The 22,331-nt window shown below is 38.4% G+C and overlaps 1 protein-coding gene across 1 annotated transcript in view; it reads right to left on the bottom strand.

Annotated features, from left to right (window-relative positions):
- Nucleotides 1–21,126, bottom strand: part of LOC128644322 (phospholipase A and acyltransferase 2) — a 29,941-nt gene extending 8,815 nt beyond the window's left edge. Inside the window, exon 1 of the mRNA XM_053696981.1 lies at nucleotides 20,549–21,126. Within this exon, the coding sequence (XP_053552956.1) occupies nucleotides 20,549–20,986 (438 nt within the window). The 5' untranslated portion in view covers nucleotides 20,987–21,126. The remainder of the gene's footprint in view (nucleotides 1–20,548) is intronic.
- Between the last annotated feature and the right edge of the window lie 1,205 nt (nucleotides 21,127–22,331).

The raw sequence follows: 22,331 nt of genomic DNA, 5'->3' as shown, positions 1-22,331 counted from the left end.
TTATGTAGTTCAGATTTACAAATTGTAAAACTATTAATCTATCAATCATGGCAGGACGCAATCTCTTATCTGAATGGAAGGCTAAGCATGCCCCCTCTTTTGTCTGATTTAAAAAGATAATATCAGAACTATTTCTTTTACTTAACTGCTCAGATAAGAAAGAAGGGATTGGGAAGAAATGTTTTTTTGTGTGTGTCTGTTATTCTCCATAGATAGAGAGGTGTTTAGGTTTAATCAGCAAATATTTAGAGTGAAGTACGCTTATGTTTGTGTTTAATTCATCTCCTCTTACAATTTAAGAGTAGAAAACAGTTGGTAATTCGCTCTCCGGTCTTTTGTTTATTTATTAAGAAATGCTGAAACGGTTGAAGAGCGAACGGCAATACAACTGGTGTATTAGTTTGTATATGATAGCGCTGTCTATCTACTTAGACAATATTGTATGTAATAATGTCATTTTCCCTTTTCTGTATAGATATATATATGAATATAAAAAGTTTTTTTCATCAAACCAATAAAGAAAATGGTTAACTGTGATTGTGTCAGCACTGAAAAGGGCTCATAGGCGACTGTGATGTAGATAGAGCATTCAATTTATTTCTAGTATCTAATTTGTTTAATTCTCTATGTATCCTTTGTTAAACAGTATACCTAGGTAGGCTCAGAAGCTGCTCATTGGTGGCTGCACATTTATGCCTCTTTTTATTGGCTTTCAGCTAGCTCCTAGTAGGGCATTACAGCTTTTACAACAAAGTATAGCAAGAGAATGAAACAAATTACATAACAGAAGTAAATGCGTTGTTTTAAGTTGTATTCTCTATCTGAATCATGAAAGAACATTTTTGGGTTTTATGTCCCTTTAATATGCGGATTATTATTAAACAATAGATTTAGAGCAACACCATGATACCATAATCAATCACTGATACTTCTAATTCTATTACACGTTTGTGCGTACCCACCCATAGTGTTGTACAGAACTCACAGGCCGCTAGCCAGGAATTCAGTCCATGCGGTTGCCCTTCCAATTCTTATCAAAGGAGTTATAGTGAGTGTTTTGAATTTAAAAAGCCCTCATTAATCTATTTATCTAATAGTTGTCAAATGTGTTGACCTACAAAACATCCCAATTGTCAGCCGTATTTGGTCAGTTCAGGATTTAACCCAACTGCTAGCGTGGATATTAAAACACACGCTAGCACACTGAGAAATATCCAGGACGTGACCCACTCAGGAAACAAAATAAGCAGGGTATCAGAACTTCCCAAAAGAATATTAATTCAAAATATCTTCTTGAGGATAGAATTATTTTACAGGAGATAGCGTTCCTTTCTCAGGAAAATAGAAACAAACAAAGCTTATGTCCCTTTAAGCAGGTTGATAGTGGATAAATGAATAAGCTTCTTTCTTGCAGGTTTGCAACAAACTAAGAATGTCCCTTTAAGCAGGTTTATAGCAAACAAAAATAATAATGTCCTTTTAGCAGAAATAAAGCAAACAAAAAATAAAGTCCCTTTAAGCAGGTGTCCGCAAACAAATGTTAATGTCCTTTTAAGCAGGATTGTCAGCAAAGAAATGATAATGTCCTTATTGGCAGGATTAAAGCAAACAAAGATAATGTCCCTTTAAGCAGGTGTCAGCAAACAAATGATAATGTCCTTTTAAGCAGGATTGTCAGCAAAGAAATGATAATGTCCTTATTGGCAGGATTAAAGCAAACAAAGATAATGTCCCTTTAAGCAGGTGTCCGCAAACAAATGATAATGTCCTTTTAAGCAAGATTGTCAGCAAACAAATGATAAGGTCCTTATTAGCAGGATTAAAGCAAACAAAGATTATGTCCCTTTAAGCAGGTGTCAGCAAACAAATGATAATGTCCTTTTAGGCAGGTTAGCAGGCAATAAAGATTTGGAAGCAAGAGGCATTGGTAAAACAAAGTTGAGGAGGATAGGGTCAGGTTTCAAAATTGTACTCACTCAGACAGGAACCGGCAGAAGAGAGAGAGATAAAACAAACGGGCACCGAGAAAATCTCCCGCCGAGATTTTAAAGGCAGAGAGAGGCCGCCACGTCATAGGGGTTGTCAGAGAATGCGTCACGTTGCCTAGCAACGTGACGTAGAACCCCAGAAGAGATCCGGGAGCCGCGGCGACACGGCGATGAACGGTAATTCATGACATCACCCCCCCCTCAAGGACCCCTCCGGGGGACAGGACCAGGCCTAGTAGGGTGGAACTTGTGAAAGGCCTTAATTAAGGCAGGGGCATGCACCTGCCGGGCAGGTTCCCAAGATCGTTCAGTAACAGGATAACCTTTCCAATGAACGAGATAATACAGTTTCTTCCCACGAAGTTTGGAATCCAGGATGTGACTGACCTCAAATTCAGGTAGGCCTTGAACCAAAAGAGGTGGAGGTTTGAGCAGAGGTTTAGAATACCTATTAGATAATACAGGTTTCAAAAGAGATACGTGAAATACCGGATGGGCTTTGAGGGTCTTGGGCAGAGCAATTCGGTAAGCAGTAGGACATACTTGACCCAGTATTCGGAAAGGACCCACATATCGTGGCCCCAATTTGGTGGAAGGCTGTTTGAGGCGAAGATGACGTGAAGAAACCCAAACCTTATCGCCAGGCCGATATTTGGGAGCCCTCCGTCGCCGAAGATCAGAATAGAACTTATAACGTTCAGAAGCCTTGGAAAGAAGAAGGTGTATTTTCTTCCAATGACGAGTTAACCTCCTGGCGGATAGATCAGAAGCAGGATTTTCAGTGGAAGAGGTGTGTAGAGGAAACGTTCTGGGTTGAAATCCATAGGCTGCATGAAAAGGAGAGGTCCGAAGAGAGGAGTTGTAACGTGTGTTATGAGCCAATTCTGCTAGTGGAAGGTAACCAGTCCAATTAGAATGATGATGATCCACATAATGCCTCAAATAAGTTTCAAGGCACTGGTTAACCCTTTTGGTTTGGCCATTAGACTCCGGATGATGTGACGTAGACAAAGAGATAGTTGTTCCAAAGTGTCTGCAGAGTGATCTCCAAAACCGAGAAACAAACTGTACTCCTCTATCCGAAACAATGTTCAGAGGGAAGCCATGTAATCTCACAATGTGTAAGAGAAAAAGTTCGGAAAGTCTTTTGGCAGATGGTAAACCAGGTAAAGGAATGAAGTGAGCTGTCTTAGTGAACCTGTCAACAACCACCCAGATAGTGTTGTTTCCAGCTGAAAGAGGAAGATCGGTAATAAAATCCATGGATAAATGGGTCCAAGGCTGATGAGGAATGGGTAACGGTTGAAGCAAACCGGAGGGAAGTTGACGAGGAGTCTTATTGCTGGCACACTGTGTACATACTGAGACATAATCTGTAACATCTTGAGACAGAGTAGGCCACCAGACATGTTGCTTGAGCTTTCGAGCGGTGTTACTGATGCCAGGATGTCCAGAGAGAGGACTGTCATGAGCCCAATATAGAATCTTGGAACGAAGACGTTTAGGAACAAAGAGTAGGCCATCAGGAGGTTTGCAAGACAAAGGAAGATCCTTTTGAGCAGCTTGTAAGTCATGTAACCACGAGGTTGATAACTGGGCTAAGACTTTATGAGGTTGAAGTATGGTACCAGTTTCAGGAGTTGAAGTGTCTTGAAATTGTCTGGAAAGGGCGTCAGCCTTGATGTTCTTAGAACCGGGAATATAAGACAGATTGTAATGAAAACGTGAGAAGAACAGAGACCAACGTGCTTGTCTGGAGTTCAGTCGTTTGGCCGTTTGAAGATAGAGAAGGTTTTTATGATCTGTGAGTATAGTAAACGGCAAAGAAGTGCCTTCCAACCAATGCCTCCATTCATCCAGTGCCATTTTAATAGCAAGTAACTCCTTATTACCTACATCATAATTTAATTCAGAAGGAGAAAATTTCTTGGAGAAGAATCCCACAGGGTGGATCTTTCCTGTGTCAGGTATACGTTGGGAAAGAACAGCCCCAGCAGCAACTGATGAAGCATCCACTTCAAGAATAAATTGAAAATCCGGATTTGGGTGACGCAGGATAGGTGCAGAAGAGAAAGCTTTTTTGAGAGAATCAAAAGCTTCAACAGCTTCAGGAGGCCAATCTTTACAGTTTTGTCCTTTCCTAGTGAGAGACGAAAGAGGTGACGTTATAGTAGCAAAACCTTTGATGAATTTCCTGTAATAACTGGCAAATCCCAGGAAACGTTGCAGAGCTTTAAGAGAATCAGGTTTAGGCCACTCCAAAATGGCAGAGAGTTTAGTTGGATCCATTTCAAATCCTGATTCAGAGATTACATATCCCAAAAAGGGAATGGACCTTTGATGAAAAGAACATTTCTCCAGTTTGGCAAATAGATGGTTATCTCTTAAACGTTGAAGTACTTTCCTGACGTGATGTATATGATCTTGGTAGTTCTGAGAAAAAATTAATATATCGTCAAGGTAAATGATAACAAAAATATTCAAGTAATCCCGAAAAATCTCATTCACGAAGTGTTGAAAAACAGCAGGGGCATTACACAGCCCAAACGGCATGACAAGATACTCATAATGCCCAAATCGAGTGTTAAAGGCTGTCTTCCACTCATCACCCTTGCGCATACGGATAAGATTGTATGCTCCACGGAGATCGAGCTTGGTAAAAATGGTGGAACCTTGAAGATATGTGAATAATTCAGGTATTAGGGGTAAAGGATAACTGTTCTTGATGGTGATTTGATTTAACCCTCTGTAATCGATACAAGGTCGCAGTCCGCCATCCTTCTTTCCCACAAAGAAGAACCCAGCCCCTACAGGAGAAGAGGAGGGTCGAATGAATCCTCTGGCCAAATTATCTTTGATATATTCTTCCAAGGCTACATTTTCAGGTCTAGAAAGTGGGTAAGTTTTGCCTCGAGGATAAGGAGCTCCAGGGAGAAGATCAATAGGGCAATCAAATGAACGGTGAGGAGGAAGACGTTCTGCTTCTTTTTTAGAAAAGACATCGACAAAATCTTGATACTGCGTAGGTAGAGGACCAGAAGTATCGGTAGTAAGAGCAATAGTGAGTGGTATTTTAGTAAGTGGTTGAAGACAGTTAGTATGGCAAGATAATCCCCAGGAGGTGAGTTCACCATGGGTCCAAGAAAAGGTAGGATTATGTAACTGAAGCCACGGAAGACCCAGGATTATGGGAAATTGAGGAGTAGTAATCACATCAAAACATATCCTCTCACAATGAAGTACTCCAACAGAAAAAAGTATGGGTATAGTAGTAAACTGGATGAGTCCGGAACCCAAAGGATCTCCACTAACAGTAGAGACGGAAACTGAAAACTTCTTTCTTAGTAAGGGAATAGTGTGAGTGGACACAAAAGTGGAGTCAATGAACACTCCTCCAGCACCAGAATCAATAAGAGCTTGGGTATGAATCTTGTTATCACCCAATTGAAGGGTTACAGGAACAAAGAGTTTATTAAAGAGGGAATGAACTTGTTTTTGGCTTAACTTAGTTCCCTGGACAGAAGTTAAGCCCTGGCTTTTACTGGCCTGGTAGGACAATCCCTTAATAAATGCCCTTTAAGGCCACAGTATAGACACAGGCCAAGAGAACGTCTTCTCAAACGCTCAGTTTCGGTTAATTTTATGGTTCCTACTTCCATAGGTTCAGCTTGATCAGGAGAAGGAGAGGCAGTTGTTACCGGGTTAGAAAAACGAGGAGCCAGACGAAAAGGAGTTCGAGTTGAGGACCTCTGATTTCTTTCTCTTTCTTGTTGGCGTTCACGGTATCTAGAATCAAGACTGATGCAAAGATTTATTAAGGCTTCTAGGGAGTCTGGAAGTTCCCGATACACCAATTCATCTTTGAGACGTTCTGAAAGTCCTTTGCGAAAAGCTGCTCTAAGAGCTCCCTGATTCCAATTAGTTTCAGATGCAAGAGTGCGGAACTCAATGGCATATTGAGACACTGATTGACCACCCTGACGTAGGTCTAATAGAGAAGCTTCAGCAGCGGAAGTCCTTCCAGGTTTGTCAAACACGTTAGAAAAAACAGAAAGAAAAGCATCCACATCCTGAAGTATAAGATCATCCTTTTCTAACAGAGGTGATACCCAGGCCAAAGCTCTTCCTTTCATTAAGGAAATAAGGAATGTAATCCGAGATGAGGGAGTAGCAAAAAGGGTAGGACTGTTACGAAAGTGAAGTCGACATTGATTCAAAAAACCCCTACAATCTTCAGGATTCCCATCATATTTATCTGGAAGAGGAATCCTAGGACTCAAATGTCCTTGTGATTGGTTGTTGGGAATAGGAGGAGAGGATGCCTCAATGTTAGGATTGGGAGGGATAGGAGCAACCAAGCTCTGTAATAATGTAGTGATTTGATCCAGCTTAGTATCCAAGGATTGCAAGTGGGTAGCATGAGATCCCAGTAACTGTCCCTGGTGAGTCACGGCCATGGATAATTCAGTGGGGTCCATTTATGGCCCGTTTGTAATGTCAGCCGTATTTGGTCAGTTCAGGATTTAACCCAACTGCTAGCGTGGATATTAAAACACACGCTAGCACACTGAGAAATATCCAGGACGTGACCCACTCAGGAAACAAAATAAGCAGGGTATCAGAACTTCCCAAAAGAATATTAATTCAAAATATCTTCTTGAGGATAGAATTATTTTACAGGAGATAGCGTTCCTTTCTCAGGAAAATAGAAACAAACAAAGCTTATGTCCCTTTAAGCAGGTTGATAGTGGATAAATGAATAAGCTTCTTTCTTGCAGGTTTGCAACAAACTAAGAATGTCCCTTTAAGCAGGTTTATAGCAAACAAAAATAATAATGTCCTTTTAGCAGAAATAAAGCAAACAAAAAATAAAGTCCCTTTAAGCAGGTGTCCGCAAACAAATGTTAATGTCCTTTTAAGCAGGATTGTCAGCAAAGAAATGATAATGTCCTTATTGGCAGGATTAAAGCAAACAAAGATAATGTCCCTTTAAGCAGGTGTCAGCAAACAAATGATAATGTCCTTTTAAGCAGGATTGTCAGCAAAGAAATGATAATGTCCTTATTGGCAGGATTAAAGCAAACAAAGATAATGTCCCTTTAAGCAGGTGTCCGCAAACAAATGATAATGTCCTTTTAAGCAAGATTGTCAGCAAACAAATGATAAGGTCCTTATTAGCAGGATTAAAGCAAACAAAGATTATGTCCCTTTAAGCAGGTGTCAGCAAACAAATGATAATGTCCTTTTAGGCAGGTTAGCAGGCAATAAAGATTTGGAAGCAAGAGGCATTGGTAAAACAAAGTTGAGGAGGATAGGGTCAGGTTTCAAAATTGTACTCACTCAGACAGGAACCGGCAGAAGAGAGAGAGATAAAACAAACGGGCACCGAGAAAATCTCCCGCCGAGATTTTAAAGGCAGAGAGAGGCCGCCACGTCATAGGGGTTGTCAGAGAATGCGTCACGTTGCCTAGCAACGTGACGTAGAACCCCAGAAGAGATCCGGGAGCCGCGGCGACACGGCGATGAACGGTAATTCATGACACCAATACCGTGTATGGGGACAATACAACAAAATTATTGCAATCAGTATTGGGAGTCTACAAGTCATCACATGTGGGATTAAAGTTCAGTACACTAGGAGGAAGAAAAACATCCAACATAACAGAGCTTTAATCTATCCCTATTTCCCATAATCCCACAGTAAATATTGGTCTCCATCAAGAACTGATCTACACAACGTTTGATAGGGTAATCTGTTGGCGCTCTGCAAATAACCGATAATAATAATAATAGTGGTTCTCTAACCAATCTGAGACCCATTTGCTCCTCAAAGAACCTTAAAAATAGAGCAGAGGGGTAGAGAGGAGTTCAGCCAAGCAGTGAAAATCTTCTTCCAGTGTGGAGATACCACCAGCCATTTAGATGAAATGTGGGCATGCCTGCAAGTCTTCTAGGCTACCCCAGTATTGTGTGAGATCTCAGGATCCACAGGCAACTCTCATAGATGCTTTATTGATTCCCTGATCATTCAATCAGATTTTAAATCTTTCCTCCTTTGGTGCTACTATCCAGGGTAATAGCCAGGATAAAACAAGAAAAGTCCTATGTAATACTGATTCCTCCCGCATGTACTCACAGGACTTGGTATGCAGATCTATTACAAATGTCCTTCAGCCAGCCTTGAAGTCTTCCTCTCAGGAAGGACCTTCTCTCTAATGATCCCTTCTTTGTTAAATTTCTAAATTTAACGGCATGGCATTTGAGAAAATTAGGTGTTCAAAGGGTTTTCTCTGATCAAGTGATAGATTACTTTGATTCAAGCCTGAAAAACTTTTACCAAGATCATTTATCCTTTATAAGGTGTGGACAGATTTGCTTTGCAACTCTTCCTATATAACAATTTTTACAGGACTGTCTGGGAAAAAGTTTTTAAGAGAGTTCCCTTGAAAACTATATTTTGTCCATTTTGGTTTTGTATCAAATAAATATTTCTAGACTCTCTGACATTCAAGCCTCTGTGCAGGCTTTGGTCAGGATAAGATTGATTTTCAGGCCAGTTTTTCCTTAGTAATACCTTATCCTGGTTTTAAAGGTTCTTCAGGCTCAACCCTTTGAACCTATGTATGATTTTTATATTCAGCTGACACTCAACTGATTCGTGCCTCAATTTTCTGCACTATCCTGATTCTCCTTTCTCATCAGGACAAGGTGATTATCAGAACCTAAAGTGGTATCTTCAGATAACATTAATGAAGAAATTATGGTTTCATCTGTCTGCCCAGCTCTTTTTAAATTTATTTCCCTGCAAGGGACAATGAGTTACAGTAATTACCTTAGCAGCTTGACTTAAAACTTTGAATTGCAAAGCATAATTGGTAATGGAAAAGTATCCCCCACAGTGACTGCTCATTCTACTAGAGCAGTTGCCACCTCTTGGGCTTTCAGGAATGGAGCTTCCATTTAACAATTTTGTAAGGCAGCTACTTGGTCTGCTTTGCATACTTTAACCAAATGTTACTATTTTGTCATATTTTCCTATTCTAAAACTTTTGGTAGGAACATTTAGCAGGCTGCTGTGCCTGTTTGCCATACCTGCCTTAACTGGTTTCCCACTCTATTTCATGGTGGTCTTGTGGATTCAAAGCTTTGGTATAGGATCCCACAATGACTTGTGAACTCTCACCATTTTATGAAAGAAAGAAAATGTATGCTTACCTGATAAATTAATTTCATGATAGTGAGTGTCCTCAAGACCCACCATTGCTTCTTCAGTACAGTTGGTGGCAGTACCAGTTTGCACTTCACCTACCTTGCTTTGTCTTTCCTACTGTTCTAAAATTCTCCTTTCTCTTGGCCATATGTATGACTGAGGGATCATGGGAAAGTGGGAGGGATTAAAAGCTCTATTATGTTGGGTGTTTTGCCTCTTCCTAGGGGACTTGACTTGAATCCCACATGTGATGGCTTGATGACTCTCACCATCATTAGAGAAATTCATTTATCAAGTAAGTATAAAAAAAATGTAATATAATGTAAGTGTTCTTAGCCTTCAGCTGATCACATAGTCCAGTGATAGTGATCAGCTAAATGTTTATAAATACAGAAAGAGGGAGCACCAGCTATAGGCTAAAGTATCAGAATAACAGAATAATATTAAAATACATTTATTACATTTACATAAACTAGGGTGCCCTATGTACATATAACAATTCGATTGAAAACAATTAAAAAATAGTTAAAAACAATAGAGTAAGTGCCCCTCAGGAGAGAGGGGAATACCAAAACATATAAACACAAAAAAAATGTGTATTAAAATTCCCAAATGATAAAAAGTCTTAATGAGTGATGATATCCTTAACAAATGTCCTGTGTAACAGATCCGGTGCCCTTGTGAATCCAATTAATCCTTTGTTTATGATGGGGTATCCAAGAAATCAAAAATAAAAATAAAGATGTTATCAAAAATATATATGATAAAGATAAAAATAAAAAAAAATAAAAAATTGGAGAAAAGTGAATCAAGTGAAAAAAGTGAATAAGAAATCCAATAGGATGCAAAAATTGCAGTACCTGCGAAAAACAAAAATCCCATAGTGCAATAACACTAATATGAATATAAACTTAATTGAAAATAGGCTTACCCTATATGTAAACTCGAGCAGTGACTACTTATAATATGTACATCAACGTGTTTCGGCCCCAAAGCTGGGCCTTTCTCAAAAGGTCTACTGCTGGTAAAAGTATGGCTTAAATAGCCTATAGGGACCAATCAAGATGGGTGTAATTTCCCGCCTTAAATTGCCATTACATGTATCATGGCAATCCTCTAATGCCCTTAATAAAGATCTTGGCTACTGACTCTTTCACTTCCGGTTCCGGCTCTGAGGTCACATGATGGAATTCTGGGACATGTAGTTCTGATATATAAAGAGGATATTGATTTATTGTCAATTTATACTAATATGCTCGAGTCTACATTACATCTAAAATAAATAAAAGCTACTAGTATTAGGGATTGTCCATATCGATAGGTATATACCTCTAATGTAATTCACATTGTTAATACAATACATTTATAAACAAGAACAATAGGCTAGAGTACAATTAATAGTTTATACAATTGGATGAAAGGTAATGATAAAACCACATATATTTAATAGACAGAAAATCTCACTAAAAACAAAATAGTTTTATAAATAGCATTTAAAAACATTAAAAAACATTAGAAAACATTAGAAAACAGTAATAAACAGTGAGATGTAAAAACATATTGATGATTTATACTGAGTAGAAGTATAAAAAATGAAAGTATATGAAGTATAAAAAGTGAAAAGTGAATCAAACTGTAGGAGGGGGAGTTGTATCAATATTTTCAAATTGAAATTTATTTAAAAATTAAAGTTGTATCAAAATAATTTAGTTAAAAATGTCAGATTCAGTCTCAGGATATCATGTGAGAGCCTCATTGTCTGGAACAGTTGCTTTAAAGGAAGATTAGTAGAAGCCATACTGATTGAAAATGAAAACAAATTTATTTAAACAACAAAATACTTTGTTTAAGCAAATACTTGCAGAATATTTAAATATGCTACTCAGGTATGTTAAGACCACATACAGCAGGAGTGAAAATAAAGAAAACTAGTAAGCAGAGATGCAGATTCAAAAAGGAAAGTCTTTCTCTTGGTAATAACTGAAATGTAAGATTTGCACAAGGCAGAAAACAACTTGCAAACTGGTAACAGGTTTAAAGGTAAAGTCTCTCTCCTTGTAATTGCTGAGTGCAGGAATTGCACAATGCAGGAAACAACTTGCAAATTGGTAACAGGTTTAAAGGTAAAGTCTCTCTCCTTGTAATTGCTGAGTGCAGGAATTGCACAATGCAGGAAACAACTTGCAAACTGGTAACAGGTTTAAAGGTAAAGTCTCTCTCCTTGAAATTGCTGAGTGTAGGAATTACACAATGCAGGAAACAACTTGCAAACTGGTAACAGGTTTAAAGGTAAAGTCTCTCTCCTTGTAATTGCTGAGTGCAGGAAATGCACAAGGCAGGAAACAAACTTGAAGATTGGTAACAGGTTTAAAGGTAAAGGCTTTCTCCTGGTAATACCTTGTAAACAGGTGCAAAGGAAAACTTTCTCCTGGCAATGGCCAAGTGCAGGAATTGCATAAAGCAGGAAACAAACTTGTAGATTGGTAACAGGTTTAAAGGTAAAGGCTTTCTCCTGGTAATACCTTGTAAACAGGTGCAAAGGAAATCTTTCTCCAAAGAAATACAGGAAACAGGTTCTGACTTGACAAAACAGATCCAATGTGAAGACACAAATGCAGACTAAAAGCCATCCTTAAATAGGGAGGTTTTGCACAGGGTTGGTTCTGATTAATTCCAGAATTGAGAACACCTGTGTGTTGCACAGGTGTAATAACAAGTAAGGCAAATAGTTATTTATCAGATCTTTTAAGATCCATGCTATTACTAGAACTGGCTGTGGCTCAACATGTAAGCAAACAGAATTAGCAACCACAGAGCCACAGGTTCAAATCCCCACACAGCCCTTCTTAGCAGAATGCCTCCCAGACTTTTTCTTTTTAGTTTGGAGGCTTGGTTCATGACAGATGCCCCCTCCAAAGAGCGCACTCCGGGCGCTCAAAGTCTGTTCAAACATCTGAAGGTGGGATTTACGAACAAGTGTTCCATTTGAAGCCCTAATACAATCAGATGGAATTGATTCTTTGCTTGGAACAGCTGCCTGAGATTGGGGACCCTTAGAAGATATCCCTGTAGGCATAACAAGAGCTGAAAAACCAAGACAGATTTGATTTAGAGGTTCCTGATTATACCCAGCAGCTTGCAATGGACTGGCTGATGGGCAGGGTACCTCCGGGTAGGAAAAGACCTCTCCTTCAGAGTCAAGGAATTCGTTATCTGGGTCATATCTGTCTGATGGGTAGAGTACCTCCGGGTAAGGTATGACCTCTCCTTCAGAGTCCAGGAATTCATTTTCTGTGTCATTTATATCCAATTCAACCATCTCATCCAATTCTTTCTCAGTCAATGAGTAGCTGGGTGAAGGTGGTACAAGGAGGTGTGGATCTTTAGAATTGGCAGAGTCTGATTCAGCTGGAAGGTTTGTCACTTTTATGTCTGATGAGTGACTTTTGTTAGCTGGATCTCCAGCCAGGGCAGAAACAAGGTAATGTGCAGGATTTCCAGGAGGTATTTTTGCAGAGTTCCCCAATGTGGTTGATGCAGAAACAGACGCAGTGGTATGGGTAATGGATGTAGTTGGAGTTGTACTCCCAATGACCATCTGTTTCAAATCAGGTACCATTTCTTGAAGCGTGTTAGAAACGGTTGTTTGTAGAATAGATGTATTCTCCATAGCTGGGTCATCTCCAGGGGTATCATACAGTTTGCTAGTGGAAGTATAATTTGTTCCCTTAACATCAGAGTTCATTTTCAACTTGGCTGTATCTTGACTTGATCCTCTAGGAGGTCTTACTGGACACCCTGTGATGCGGTGACCAGGTCCCCCACAATAGAAACAGAGGTTAAGTTGTCTTCGCCGAATTTTCTCCTCTTCTGTTAAGGGTTCTTTAAAACCTTTCCTTGTTTGGGAGGTAACTTTAGACAAGGTTTCGGTTGGGAGAGATAATATTTCCACCAGCTCCATAAAGTTAATGAGTATGTCCTTAATAAACTTTAACACTGAATCCAATACAGCAATAATCCCAGAGGGCTCTCTTTTAGGGTCTTCACATTCTGTCAGATTCAGTCTCAGGATATCATGTGAGAGCCTCATTGTCTGGAACAGTTGCTTTAAAGGAAGATTAGTAGAAGCCATACTGATTGAAAATGAAAACAAATTTATTTAAACAACAAAATACTTTGTTTAAGCAAATACTTGCAGAATATTTAAATATGCTACTCAGGTATGTTAAGACCACATACAGCAGGAGTGAAAATAAAGAAAACTAGTAAGCAGAGATGCAGATTCAAAAAAGGAAAGTCTTTCTCTTGGTAATAACTGAAATGTAAGATTTGCACAAGGCAGAAAACAACTTGCAAACTGGTAACAGGTTTAAAGGTAAAGTCTCTCTCCTTGTAATTGCTGAGTGCAGGAATTGCACAATGCAGGAAACAACTTGCAAACTGGTAACAGGTTTAAAGGTAAAGTCTCTCTCCTTGAAATTGCTGAGTGTAGGAATTGCACAATGCAGGAAACAACTTGCAAACTGGTAACAGGTTTAAAGGTAAAGTCTCTCTCCTTGAAATTGCTGAGTGTAGGAATTACACAATGCAGGAAACAACTTGCAAACTGGTAACAGGTTTAAAGGTAAAGTCTCTCTCCTTGAAATTGCTGAGTGTAGGAATTACACAATGCAGGAAACAACTTGCAAACTGGTAACAGGTTTAAAGGTAAAGTCTCTCTCCTTGTAATTGCTGAGTGCAGGAAATGCACAAGGCAGGAAACAAACTTGAAGATTGGTAACAGGTTTAAAGGTAAAGGCTTTCTCCTGGTAATACCTTGTAAACAGGTGCAAAGGAAAACTTTCTCCTGGCAATGGCCAAGTGCAGGAATTGCATAAAGCAGGAAACAAACTTGTAGATTGGTAACAGGTGTAAAGGTAAAGGCTTTCTCCTGGTAATACCTTGTAAACAGGTGCAAAGGAAATCTTTCTCCAAAGAAATACAGGAAACAGGTTCTGACTTGACAAAACAGATCCAATGTGAAGACACAAATGCAGACTAAAAGCCATCCTTAAATAGGGAGGTTTTGCACAGGGTTGGTTCTGATTAATTCCAGAATTGAGAACACCTGTGTGTTGCACAGGTGTAATAACAAGTAAGGCAAATAGTTATTTATCAGATCTTTTAAGATCCATGCTATTACTAGAACTGGCTGTGGCTCAACATGTAAGCAAACAGAATTAGCAACCACAGAGCCACAGGTTCAAATCCCCACACAGCCCTTCTTAGCAGAATGCCTCCCAGACCTTTTCTTTTTCTTTTTAGTTTGGAGGCTTGGTTCATGACAAAAAAGATGAAAGACTTCGAAATCAGCATTTAGGCCCTGTGGATATATACTATCTATGTAAAAAATCCATTTTGCCTCGGCCTGTAGTAGTCTTTTACCATAATCTCCCCCTCTCCATTGTTTTGGTACTTTACATATAGCCATATATTTGAGACTTGTATTTTTGCCTCCATGTTTGTCTTGAAAATGTTTGTATAGTGGGACATCGTCTCTATTATGTTTAATGGCTAATAAATGTTCCCCTATTCTGTCCTTGACACTCCGTGTTGTCTGTTTAACATATTGGAGGCCACAACTACATTCTAACAGATTAATTACCCCTTTCTCCTATATAAGTAAAGTACCAAAACAATGGAGAGAGGGAGATTATGGTAAAAGACTACTACAGGCCGAGGCAAAATGGATTTTTTACATAGATAGTATATATCCACAGGGCCTAAATGCTGATTTCGAAGTCTTTCATCTTTTTAACTAAATTATTTTGATACAACTTTAATTTTTAAATAAATTCAATTTGAAAATATTGATACAACTCCCCCTCCTACAGTTTGATTCACTTTTCACTTTTTATACTTCATATACTTTCATTTTTTATACTTCTACTCAGTATAAATCATCAATATGTTTTTACATCTCACTGTTTTTTACTGTTTTCTAATGTTTTTTAATGTTTTTAAATGCTATTTATAAAACTATTTTGTTTTTAATGTAATTTCTATGTTTTAGGAAATATTTTCTTTTTAGTGAGATTTTCTGTCTATTAAATATATGTGGTTTTATCATTACCTTTCATCCAATTGTATAAACTATTAATTGTACTCTAGCCTATATGTATTGTATTAACAATGAGAATTACATTAGAGGTATATACCTACCAATATGGACAATCCCTAATACTAGTTGCTTTTATTTATTTTAGATTTAATGTAGACTTGAGCATATTAGTATAAATTGACAATAAATCAATATCCTCTTTATATATCAGAACTACATGTCCCAGAATTCCATCATGTGACCTCAGAGCCGGAACCGGAAGTGAAAGAGTCAGTAGCCACCATCTTTATTAAGGGAATTAGAGGATTGCCATGATACATGTAATGGCATTTTAAGGCGGGAAATTATAGGAAGTAAAAGAGCCAGTAGCCACCATCTTTATTAAGGGAATTAGAGGATTGCCATGATACATGTAATGGTATTTTAAGGTGGGAAATTACAGGAAGTAAAAGAGCCAGTGGCCACCATCTTTATTAAGGGCATTAGAGAGTTGTCATGATACATGTAATGGCAATTTAAGGCGGGAAATTACACTCATCTCGATTGGTCCGTATAGGCTATTTAAGCCATACTTTTACCAGCAGTAGACATCTTGAGAAAGACCCAGCTTTGGGGCTGCTCGAGTTTACATATAGGGTAAGTCTATTTTTAATTAAGTTTATATTCATATTAGCGTTATTTCACTATGTGATTTTTGTTTTTCGCAGGTACTGCAATTTTTGGATCCTATTGGATTTCTTATTCACTTTTTTCACTTGATTCACTTTTCTCCAATTTTTATTTTTATTTTTTGCTGCAGTGTGGTAACTGATTAGTGTTAGGATCAGTCTATTGTGGGACACCTTGTAAGTGGTGACTGGCTTAGCAGAATATGATCATATTGTGTGACTAAGATCCCTATTTTAATTTAAATTTAAACAGGCAATTTTTTGCAGCATAAATATAAGTCAATATTATTTTGAAATGTTTATCCCAATCTTATTTGAACTATGTAAGTATATTTAGCAGACAGAAGTTTTTATTTAAATTTAAAAGCATATTAAACAGGCAATTTTTTGCAGCATACCTGTAATTATAAGTCAATATTATTGTGAGATGTTATCCCAATCTTATTTGAACTATGTAAGTATATTTAGCAGACAGAAGTATATATAAATATGCTAAAAAATATGTGGACTTAAAGGGACAGTCTAGGCCAAAATAAATTTTCATGATTCAGATAGAGCATGTAATTTTAAATAATTTTCCAATTTACTTTAATCACCAATTTTGCTTTGTTCTCTTGGTATTCTTAGTTGAAAGCTTAACCTAGGAGGTTCATATGCTAATTTCTTAGACCTTGAAGCCCACCTCTATCAGATTGCATTTTAACAGTTTTTCACCACTAGAGGGTGTTAGTTCACATATTTCATATAGATAACACTGTGCTCGTGCACGTGAAGTAATCTGGGAGCAGGCACTGATTGGCTAGACTGCAAGTCTGTCAAAAGAACTGAAATAAGGGGGCAGTCAGCAGAGGCTTAGATACAAGGTAATCACAGAGGTTAAAAGTATATTATTATAACTGTGTTGGTTATGCAAAACTGGGAAATGGGTAATAAAGGGATTATCTATCTTTTAAAACAATAAAAATTCTGGTGTAGACTGTCCCTTTAAGTGGTTGGATGTGCACCAATACTTTTTTTTTGTTTTGTAATTGTTTTGGTCACTTTGGTAGCACTCCCACAATATGTGTGTTAAGATTAAACAGTCCTTTTGTGGTGTGCTTAACCAAAAAAAACCCTTGTTGTATCTTTTATTTTTTTTATTTTTATTTTTATCATATATATTTTTGATAACATCTTTATTTTTATTTTTGATTTCTTGGATACCCCATCATACACAAAGGATTAATTGGATTCACAAGGGCACTGGATCTGTTACACAGGACATTTGTTAAGGATATCATCACTCATTAAGACTTTTTATATCATTTGGGACTTTTAATACACATTTTTTTGTGTTTATATGTTTTGGTATTCATCTCTCTCCTGAGGGGCACTTACCCTATTGTTTTTAACTATTTTTTAATAGTTTTCAATCAAATTGTTATATGTACATAGAGTACCCTAGTTTATGTGAATGCAATAAATGTATTTTAATATTTTAATATTATTCTGTTATTCTGATACTTTAGCCTATAGCTGGTGCTCCCTCTTTCTGTATTTATATTAATTTTTTTGAGTTTTTAGGGGTCTCACTTTGGGAGCTTGTATCTGTTTGGATGTTGGCGCTGTATATGCACTTTTAAACACTAACGGCTAGATTACGATTCTTGCGTTAGCCTTAAAAAGCAGCGTTGAGTGGTCCCAACGCTGCTTTTTAACGCCCGCTGGTATTACGAGTCTGGCAGGTACAGGTGTACCGCTCACTTTTCTTACGCGACTCGAGCTTACCGCAAATCCTCCAAGATGGCGATTTGAACAGCCAATAGAATGCGAGCTCAATCCTATTGGCTGATTGGATCAGCCAATAGGATTTTTCCTACCTTTATTCCAATTGGCTGATAGAATCCAATCAGCCAATCGGAATTCAAGGGACACCATCTTGGATGACGTCATTTAAAGTAACCTTCATTCTTCGCTTGGACTTCGTTTGAAGAGGATGCTCCGCGTCAACTGGTTTGAAGATGGACCCGCTCCGCTCCGGATGGATGAAGATAGAAGATGCCGTCTGGATGAAGACTTCTGCCGCTTGGAGGACCTCTTCTGCCCGGATCGGATGAAGACTTCTGCCCCTCTGGAGGTCTACTTGGGTGAAAACGGCTCAAGGTAGGGTGATCTTCAAGGGGGTAGTGTTAGATTTTTTTAAGGGGGGATTGGGTGGGTTTTAGAGTAGGGGTGGGTGGTGGGTTTTAATGTTGGGGGGGGTATTGTCTTTTTTTTACAGGTAAAAGAGCTGATTACTTTGGGGCAATGCCCAGCAAAAAGCCCTTTTAAGGGCTATTTGTAATTTAGTATAGGGTAGGGAATTTTTTTTTATTTTAGGGGGCTTTTTTATTTTATTAGGGGGATTAGAGTAAGTGTAATTAGTTTAAAATTCTTGTAATTATTTTTTTATTTTCTGTAATTTAGTGTTTGGTTTTTTTCGTACTTTAGTTTATTTTATTTAATTGTAGTTAATTGTAGGTAATTTAGTAAGTTAATTTAATGATAGTGTAGTGTTAGGTGTAATTGTAATTTAGGTTAGGATTTATTTTACAGGTAAATTTGTACTTATTTTAACTAGGTAGCTATTAAATAGTTAATAACTATTTAATAACTATTGTACCTAGTTAAAATAAATACAAAGTTGCCTGTAAAATAAATATAAACCCTGAGATAGCTACAAATGTAACTATTAGTTATATTGTAGCTATTTTATGGTTTATTTTATAGGTAAGTATTTAGTTTTAAATAGGATTAATTTATTTAATTGTAGTTATTTTATTCAGATTTATTTAAATTATATTTAAGTTAGGGGGGTGTTAGACTTAGGTTTAGGGGTTAATAAATTTAATATAGTAGCAGCGACGATGGGGGGCAGATTAGGGGTTAATAAATATAATGTAGGTGGCGGCGATGTTGGGGGCAGCAGATTAGGGTTTCATAGGAATAATGTAGGTGGCGGCGGTGTCCGGAGTGGCAGATTAGGGGTTAATAATATTATGCAGGTGTCGGCGATGTCGCGGGTGGCAGATTAGGGGTTAATAAGTGTAAGATTAGGGGTGTTTAGACTCTGGGTTCATGTTAGGGTGTTAGGTGTAGACATAACTTTTATTTCCCCATAGGAATCAATGGGGCTGCGTTAGAAGCTGATTTCTGCTTTTTTGCAGGTGTTAGGTTTTTTTTCAGCCGGCTCAGCCCCATTGTTACCTATGGGGAAATCATGCACGAGCACGTTTAGCCATCTTACCGCTACCGTAAGCAACGCTGGTATTGAGGTGAGATGTGGAGCTAAATTTTGATCTACGCTCACCTTTTTGCGGCTAACGCCAGGTTTAAAAAAAAAACGTAATACCAGCGTTGTCTTAAGTGAGCGGTGAAAAAAAAGGCTCATTAGCACTGCACCCCTGTTACGCAAAAAAATCTAGGCGTAAATGTTTATTTATGATAACAATGTAGTGTTTAGAGGTTTAAACATGTTAATTAAATAGTTTATCAAAATGATATAAAATTACTAATTGACATTCAATTAATTAATATTCATGTTTGTGAAAAAAATATAAAGCATCATCATATTAATTATCTGTTAAGTCCTGCAGCCACTAAAATCTTATGCTATATTTCATTAAAATGGCACTGTACACAGGCCTTCTTATCTCTATGCAGTGACCAATACTAAGAGCTATTGAAAATACAAATGTTAGTTCCTATCTCTCCCATCCCCATTGGGAACACGATTACTGCTTTCATTTTGACGTTCATGCTACTTTAACAACTCCAGGCCAGTTTGTTTCACTTACACAATACTTAACGTTCCTCCCAGTGTGGTGTAGAAATTAATAATAGAAAAAGGGGTAACCTAAGGGTATAACTTGTAATCCTATATTGTGTTAAAATTCAAACACAAAATGTCCCAAGCTAAAAAATAAAACTTAGTTATGTCATGTGGGGGTGCCAGGTGTATGCTAAGTTGACATGACAAAATAAACACTTAAGGCACACACTTTACGCTGCTAAATAGAAAAGTGCAATTTACATACAGCAGAAGTCAAAAAGAACACAAAAAAGAAAACAACTTTTAATAACTACACAATTAAAAAGGTATAATTCAAAAACATATCAAGGCTGCTGCTGAAGGGCTTAAAAAAAAGGGCCAATAAATAATGAATATACACTAAAAAATTCTGCAATAGGCTAACACATTAGTCCACTTCAGTAACTGGCCTACAGCTGGGAAGCCCATTGTGAAAAAGATCCCTACTCAAATTACCACTGGGATTAGATGAACCCCACAAATGTGTGCAATAATTAGGCCTATTATGTATACACTCTCACAAAGTAAATACCCACAATTATTCTCATAAAAAGATAAAGGGCTGCAGTCTTACTCCAGATAGAATATAATGCGATCAGAAAAATCCAACATAAATTAAACTAAACAGTTATTCAAAAAATGATCCAAACATATCCCAGCAGACACACATCTGACGGTAGTTGCCTTTATCTGCTCTTTTACTCATCTCCCGCATGATGCCGTACCCCAAACTGATTGATTTAGTTAATTTACCTGTTTAGAGAAAACGTCTCCATATCTCATTCGTGTTGCAAAATGTTCACAGTTGTTGGTTGTCAAATTATAATCTACTTCGTCTCCATCACGATACAACGCATCATTCACAATTTCCTCAGGGGACCTTGGTGTAACTTTACTGTCAAGGTAATTATTAACTTTATAATTTTTTCCTTCAGAAATTAACTTCATTTTTTGCTTATGGATAATTCCAATTTTCTTTTTTGATGATGAAGATGAAGATGATGAAGAAGATGATGATGATGATGAAGATGATGATGATGATGATGATGATGATGAAGATGAAACCCCTGCTCCACTCTGAGCTGCCAATAACACAATGAAAAGAACGGAACTAATTACTAAAGGAAAATACAATTTATAGGACAAAATATTATGGGCTAGATTACAAGTGGAGTGCAATCTATAGTGCATGGTGCATTCTCTTTTGTGCAAGCTTGTGTGAAGAACAACACACAATCTGGAATTGCAAGTGGATGAATAAATATTTTAACCAAAGCATCATAACGTGGCCACAACTTTTTTAGCCTTGTTTACATTTAATGGATAGTACAAGGAGCGTTAATAGCTCTCTCATATTCCACTGTTAAAAGAATAGAGCGTATAAATCTGATGTAACCCACTATAAGTAATAGCACAGAACTACATGAATAACTACAATACTTGCATTCCCTTGGCTTAGCGCACCCTCGGCTTAGTGCACCCTCGGCTTAGCGCACCATTGGCTTAGGGCACCCTCAGCTTAGGGCACTATTGGCTTAGGGTGCCCTCGACTTAGCACACCATTGGCTTAGCGCACCCTCGGCATAGGGCACCATTGGCTTAGCGCACTCTCGGCTTAGCGCACCATTGGCTTAGGGCACCCTCAGCTTAGGGTACCATTGGCTTAGTGCACCCTCGGCTTAGTGCACCATTGGCTTAGGGCCCCCTCAGCTTAAGGCTCCCTTGGCTTAGGGCACCATTGGCTTAGGGCATTCTCCACTTAGCACACCCTTGGCTTAGGGCACTATTGGCTTAGGGTGCCCTCGACTTAGCACACCATTGGCTTAGCGCACTCTCGGCTTAGCGCACCATTGGCTTAGGGCACCCTCAGCTTAGGGTACCATTGGCTTAGCACACCCTCGGCTTAGTGCACCATTGGCTTAGGGCCCCCTCAGCTTAAGGCTCCCTTGGCTTAGGGCACCATTGGCTTAGGGCATTCTCCACTTAGCACACCCTTGGCTTAGCACACCATTGGCTTAGCGCTGTCAGGGTGCCAGGAATCAGACTGAGATGAGAAGTTCAAAAATAATCACACCTTTATTAATAGCAAAAAATAATAAAAAGTCCACAAGTCAAATAACAAGCCAGGAGTCAAAACCAGAGCTGGTAGACAGACGAGCTGAGTAAGGAGTCAAAGCGAATAGTCAGATGAGCCGGAATCAGGAACAAGGAAAACAGCAGAGTCAGGAACAAGCCAGGGATCAGGAACCAGGAAGGACGTCAGGCAGCCAGGTAATACACAGGCACTCTCACAAACAGGTCTGAGACAACGCAAAGGCAAAGCATACTGAACAGAGGCCCTTTAAATAATAAGTGATGACATCACAATTCAGAGACTGCATCCTGTCTCACATGGATGATGCACACCAGTCTGGCAATAAAAGGAAGTGCAGGAAATGAGCAGCATCCCCCACAATGCACCATAGTCAGGAAGAGGGGTGAGTAAAATGGCTGCCAGCAGCACATGGCAAACACAACAGGGAGAAAACCCTGACAG

Source organism: Bombina bombina, unplaced genomic scaffold (genome assembly GCF_027579735.1).
Source record: "Bombina bombina isolate aBomBom1 unplaced genomic scaffold, aBomBom1.pri scaffold_970, whole genome shotgun sequence".
Taxonomy (NCBI): Eukaryota; Metazoa; Chordata; class Amphibia; order Anura; family Bombinatoridae; genus Bombina; species Bombina bombina.
The sequence above is the reverse complement of the archived record's forward strand: the minus strand, read 5'-3'. Positions and strand labels throughout refer to the sequence as shown.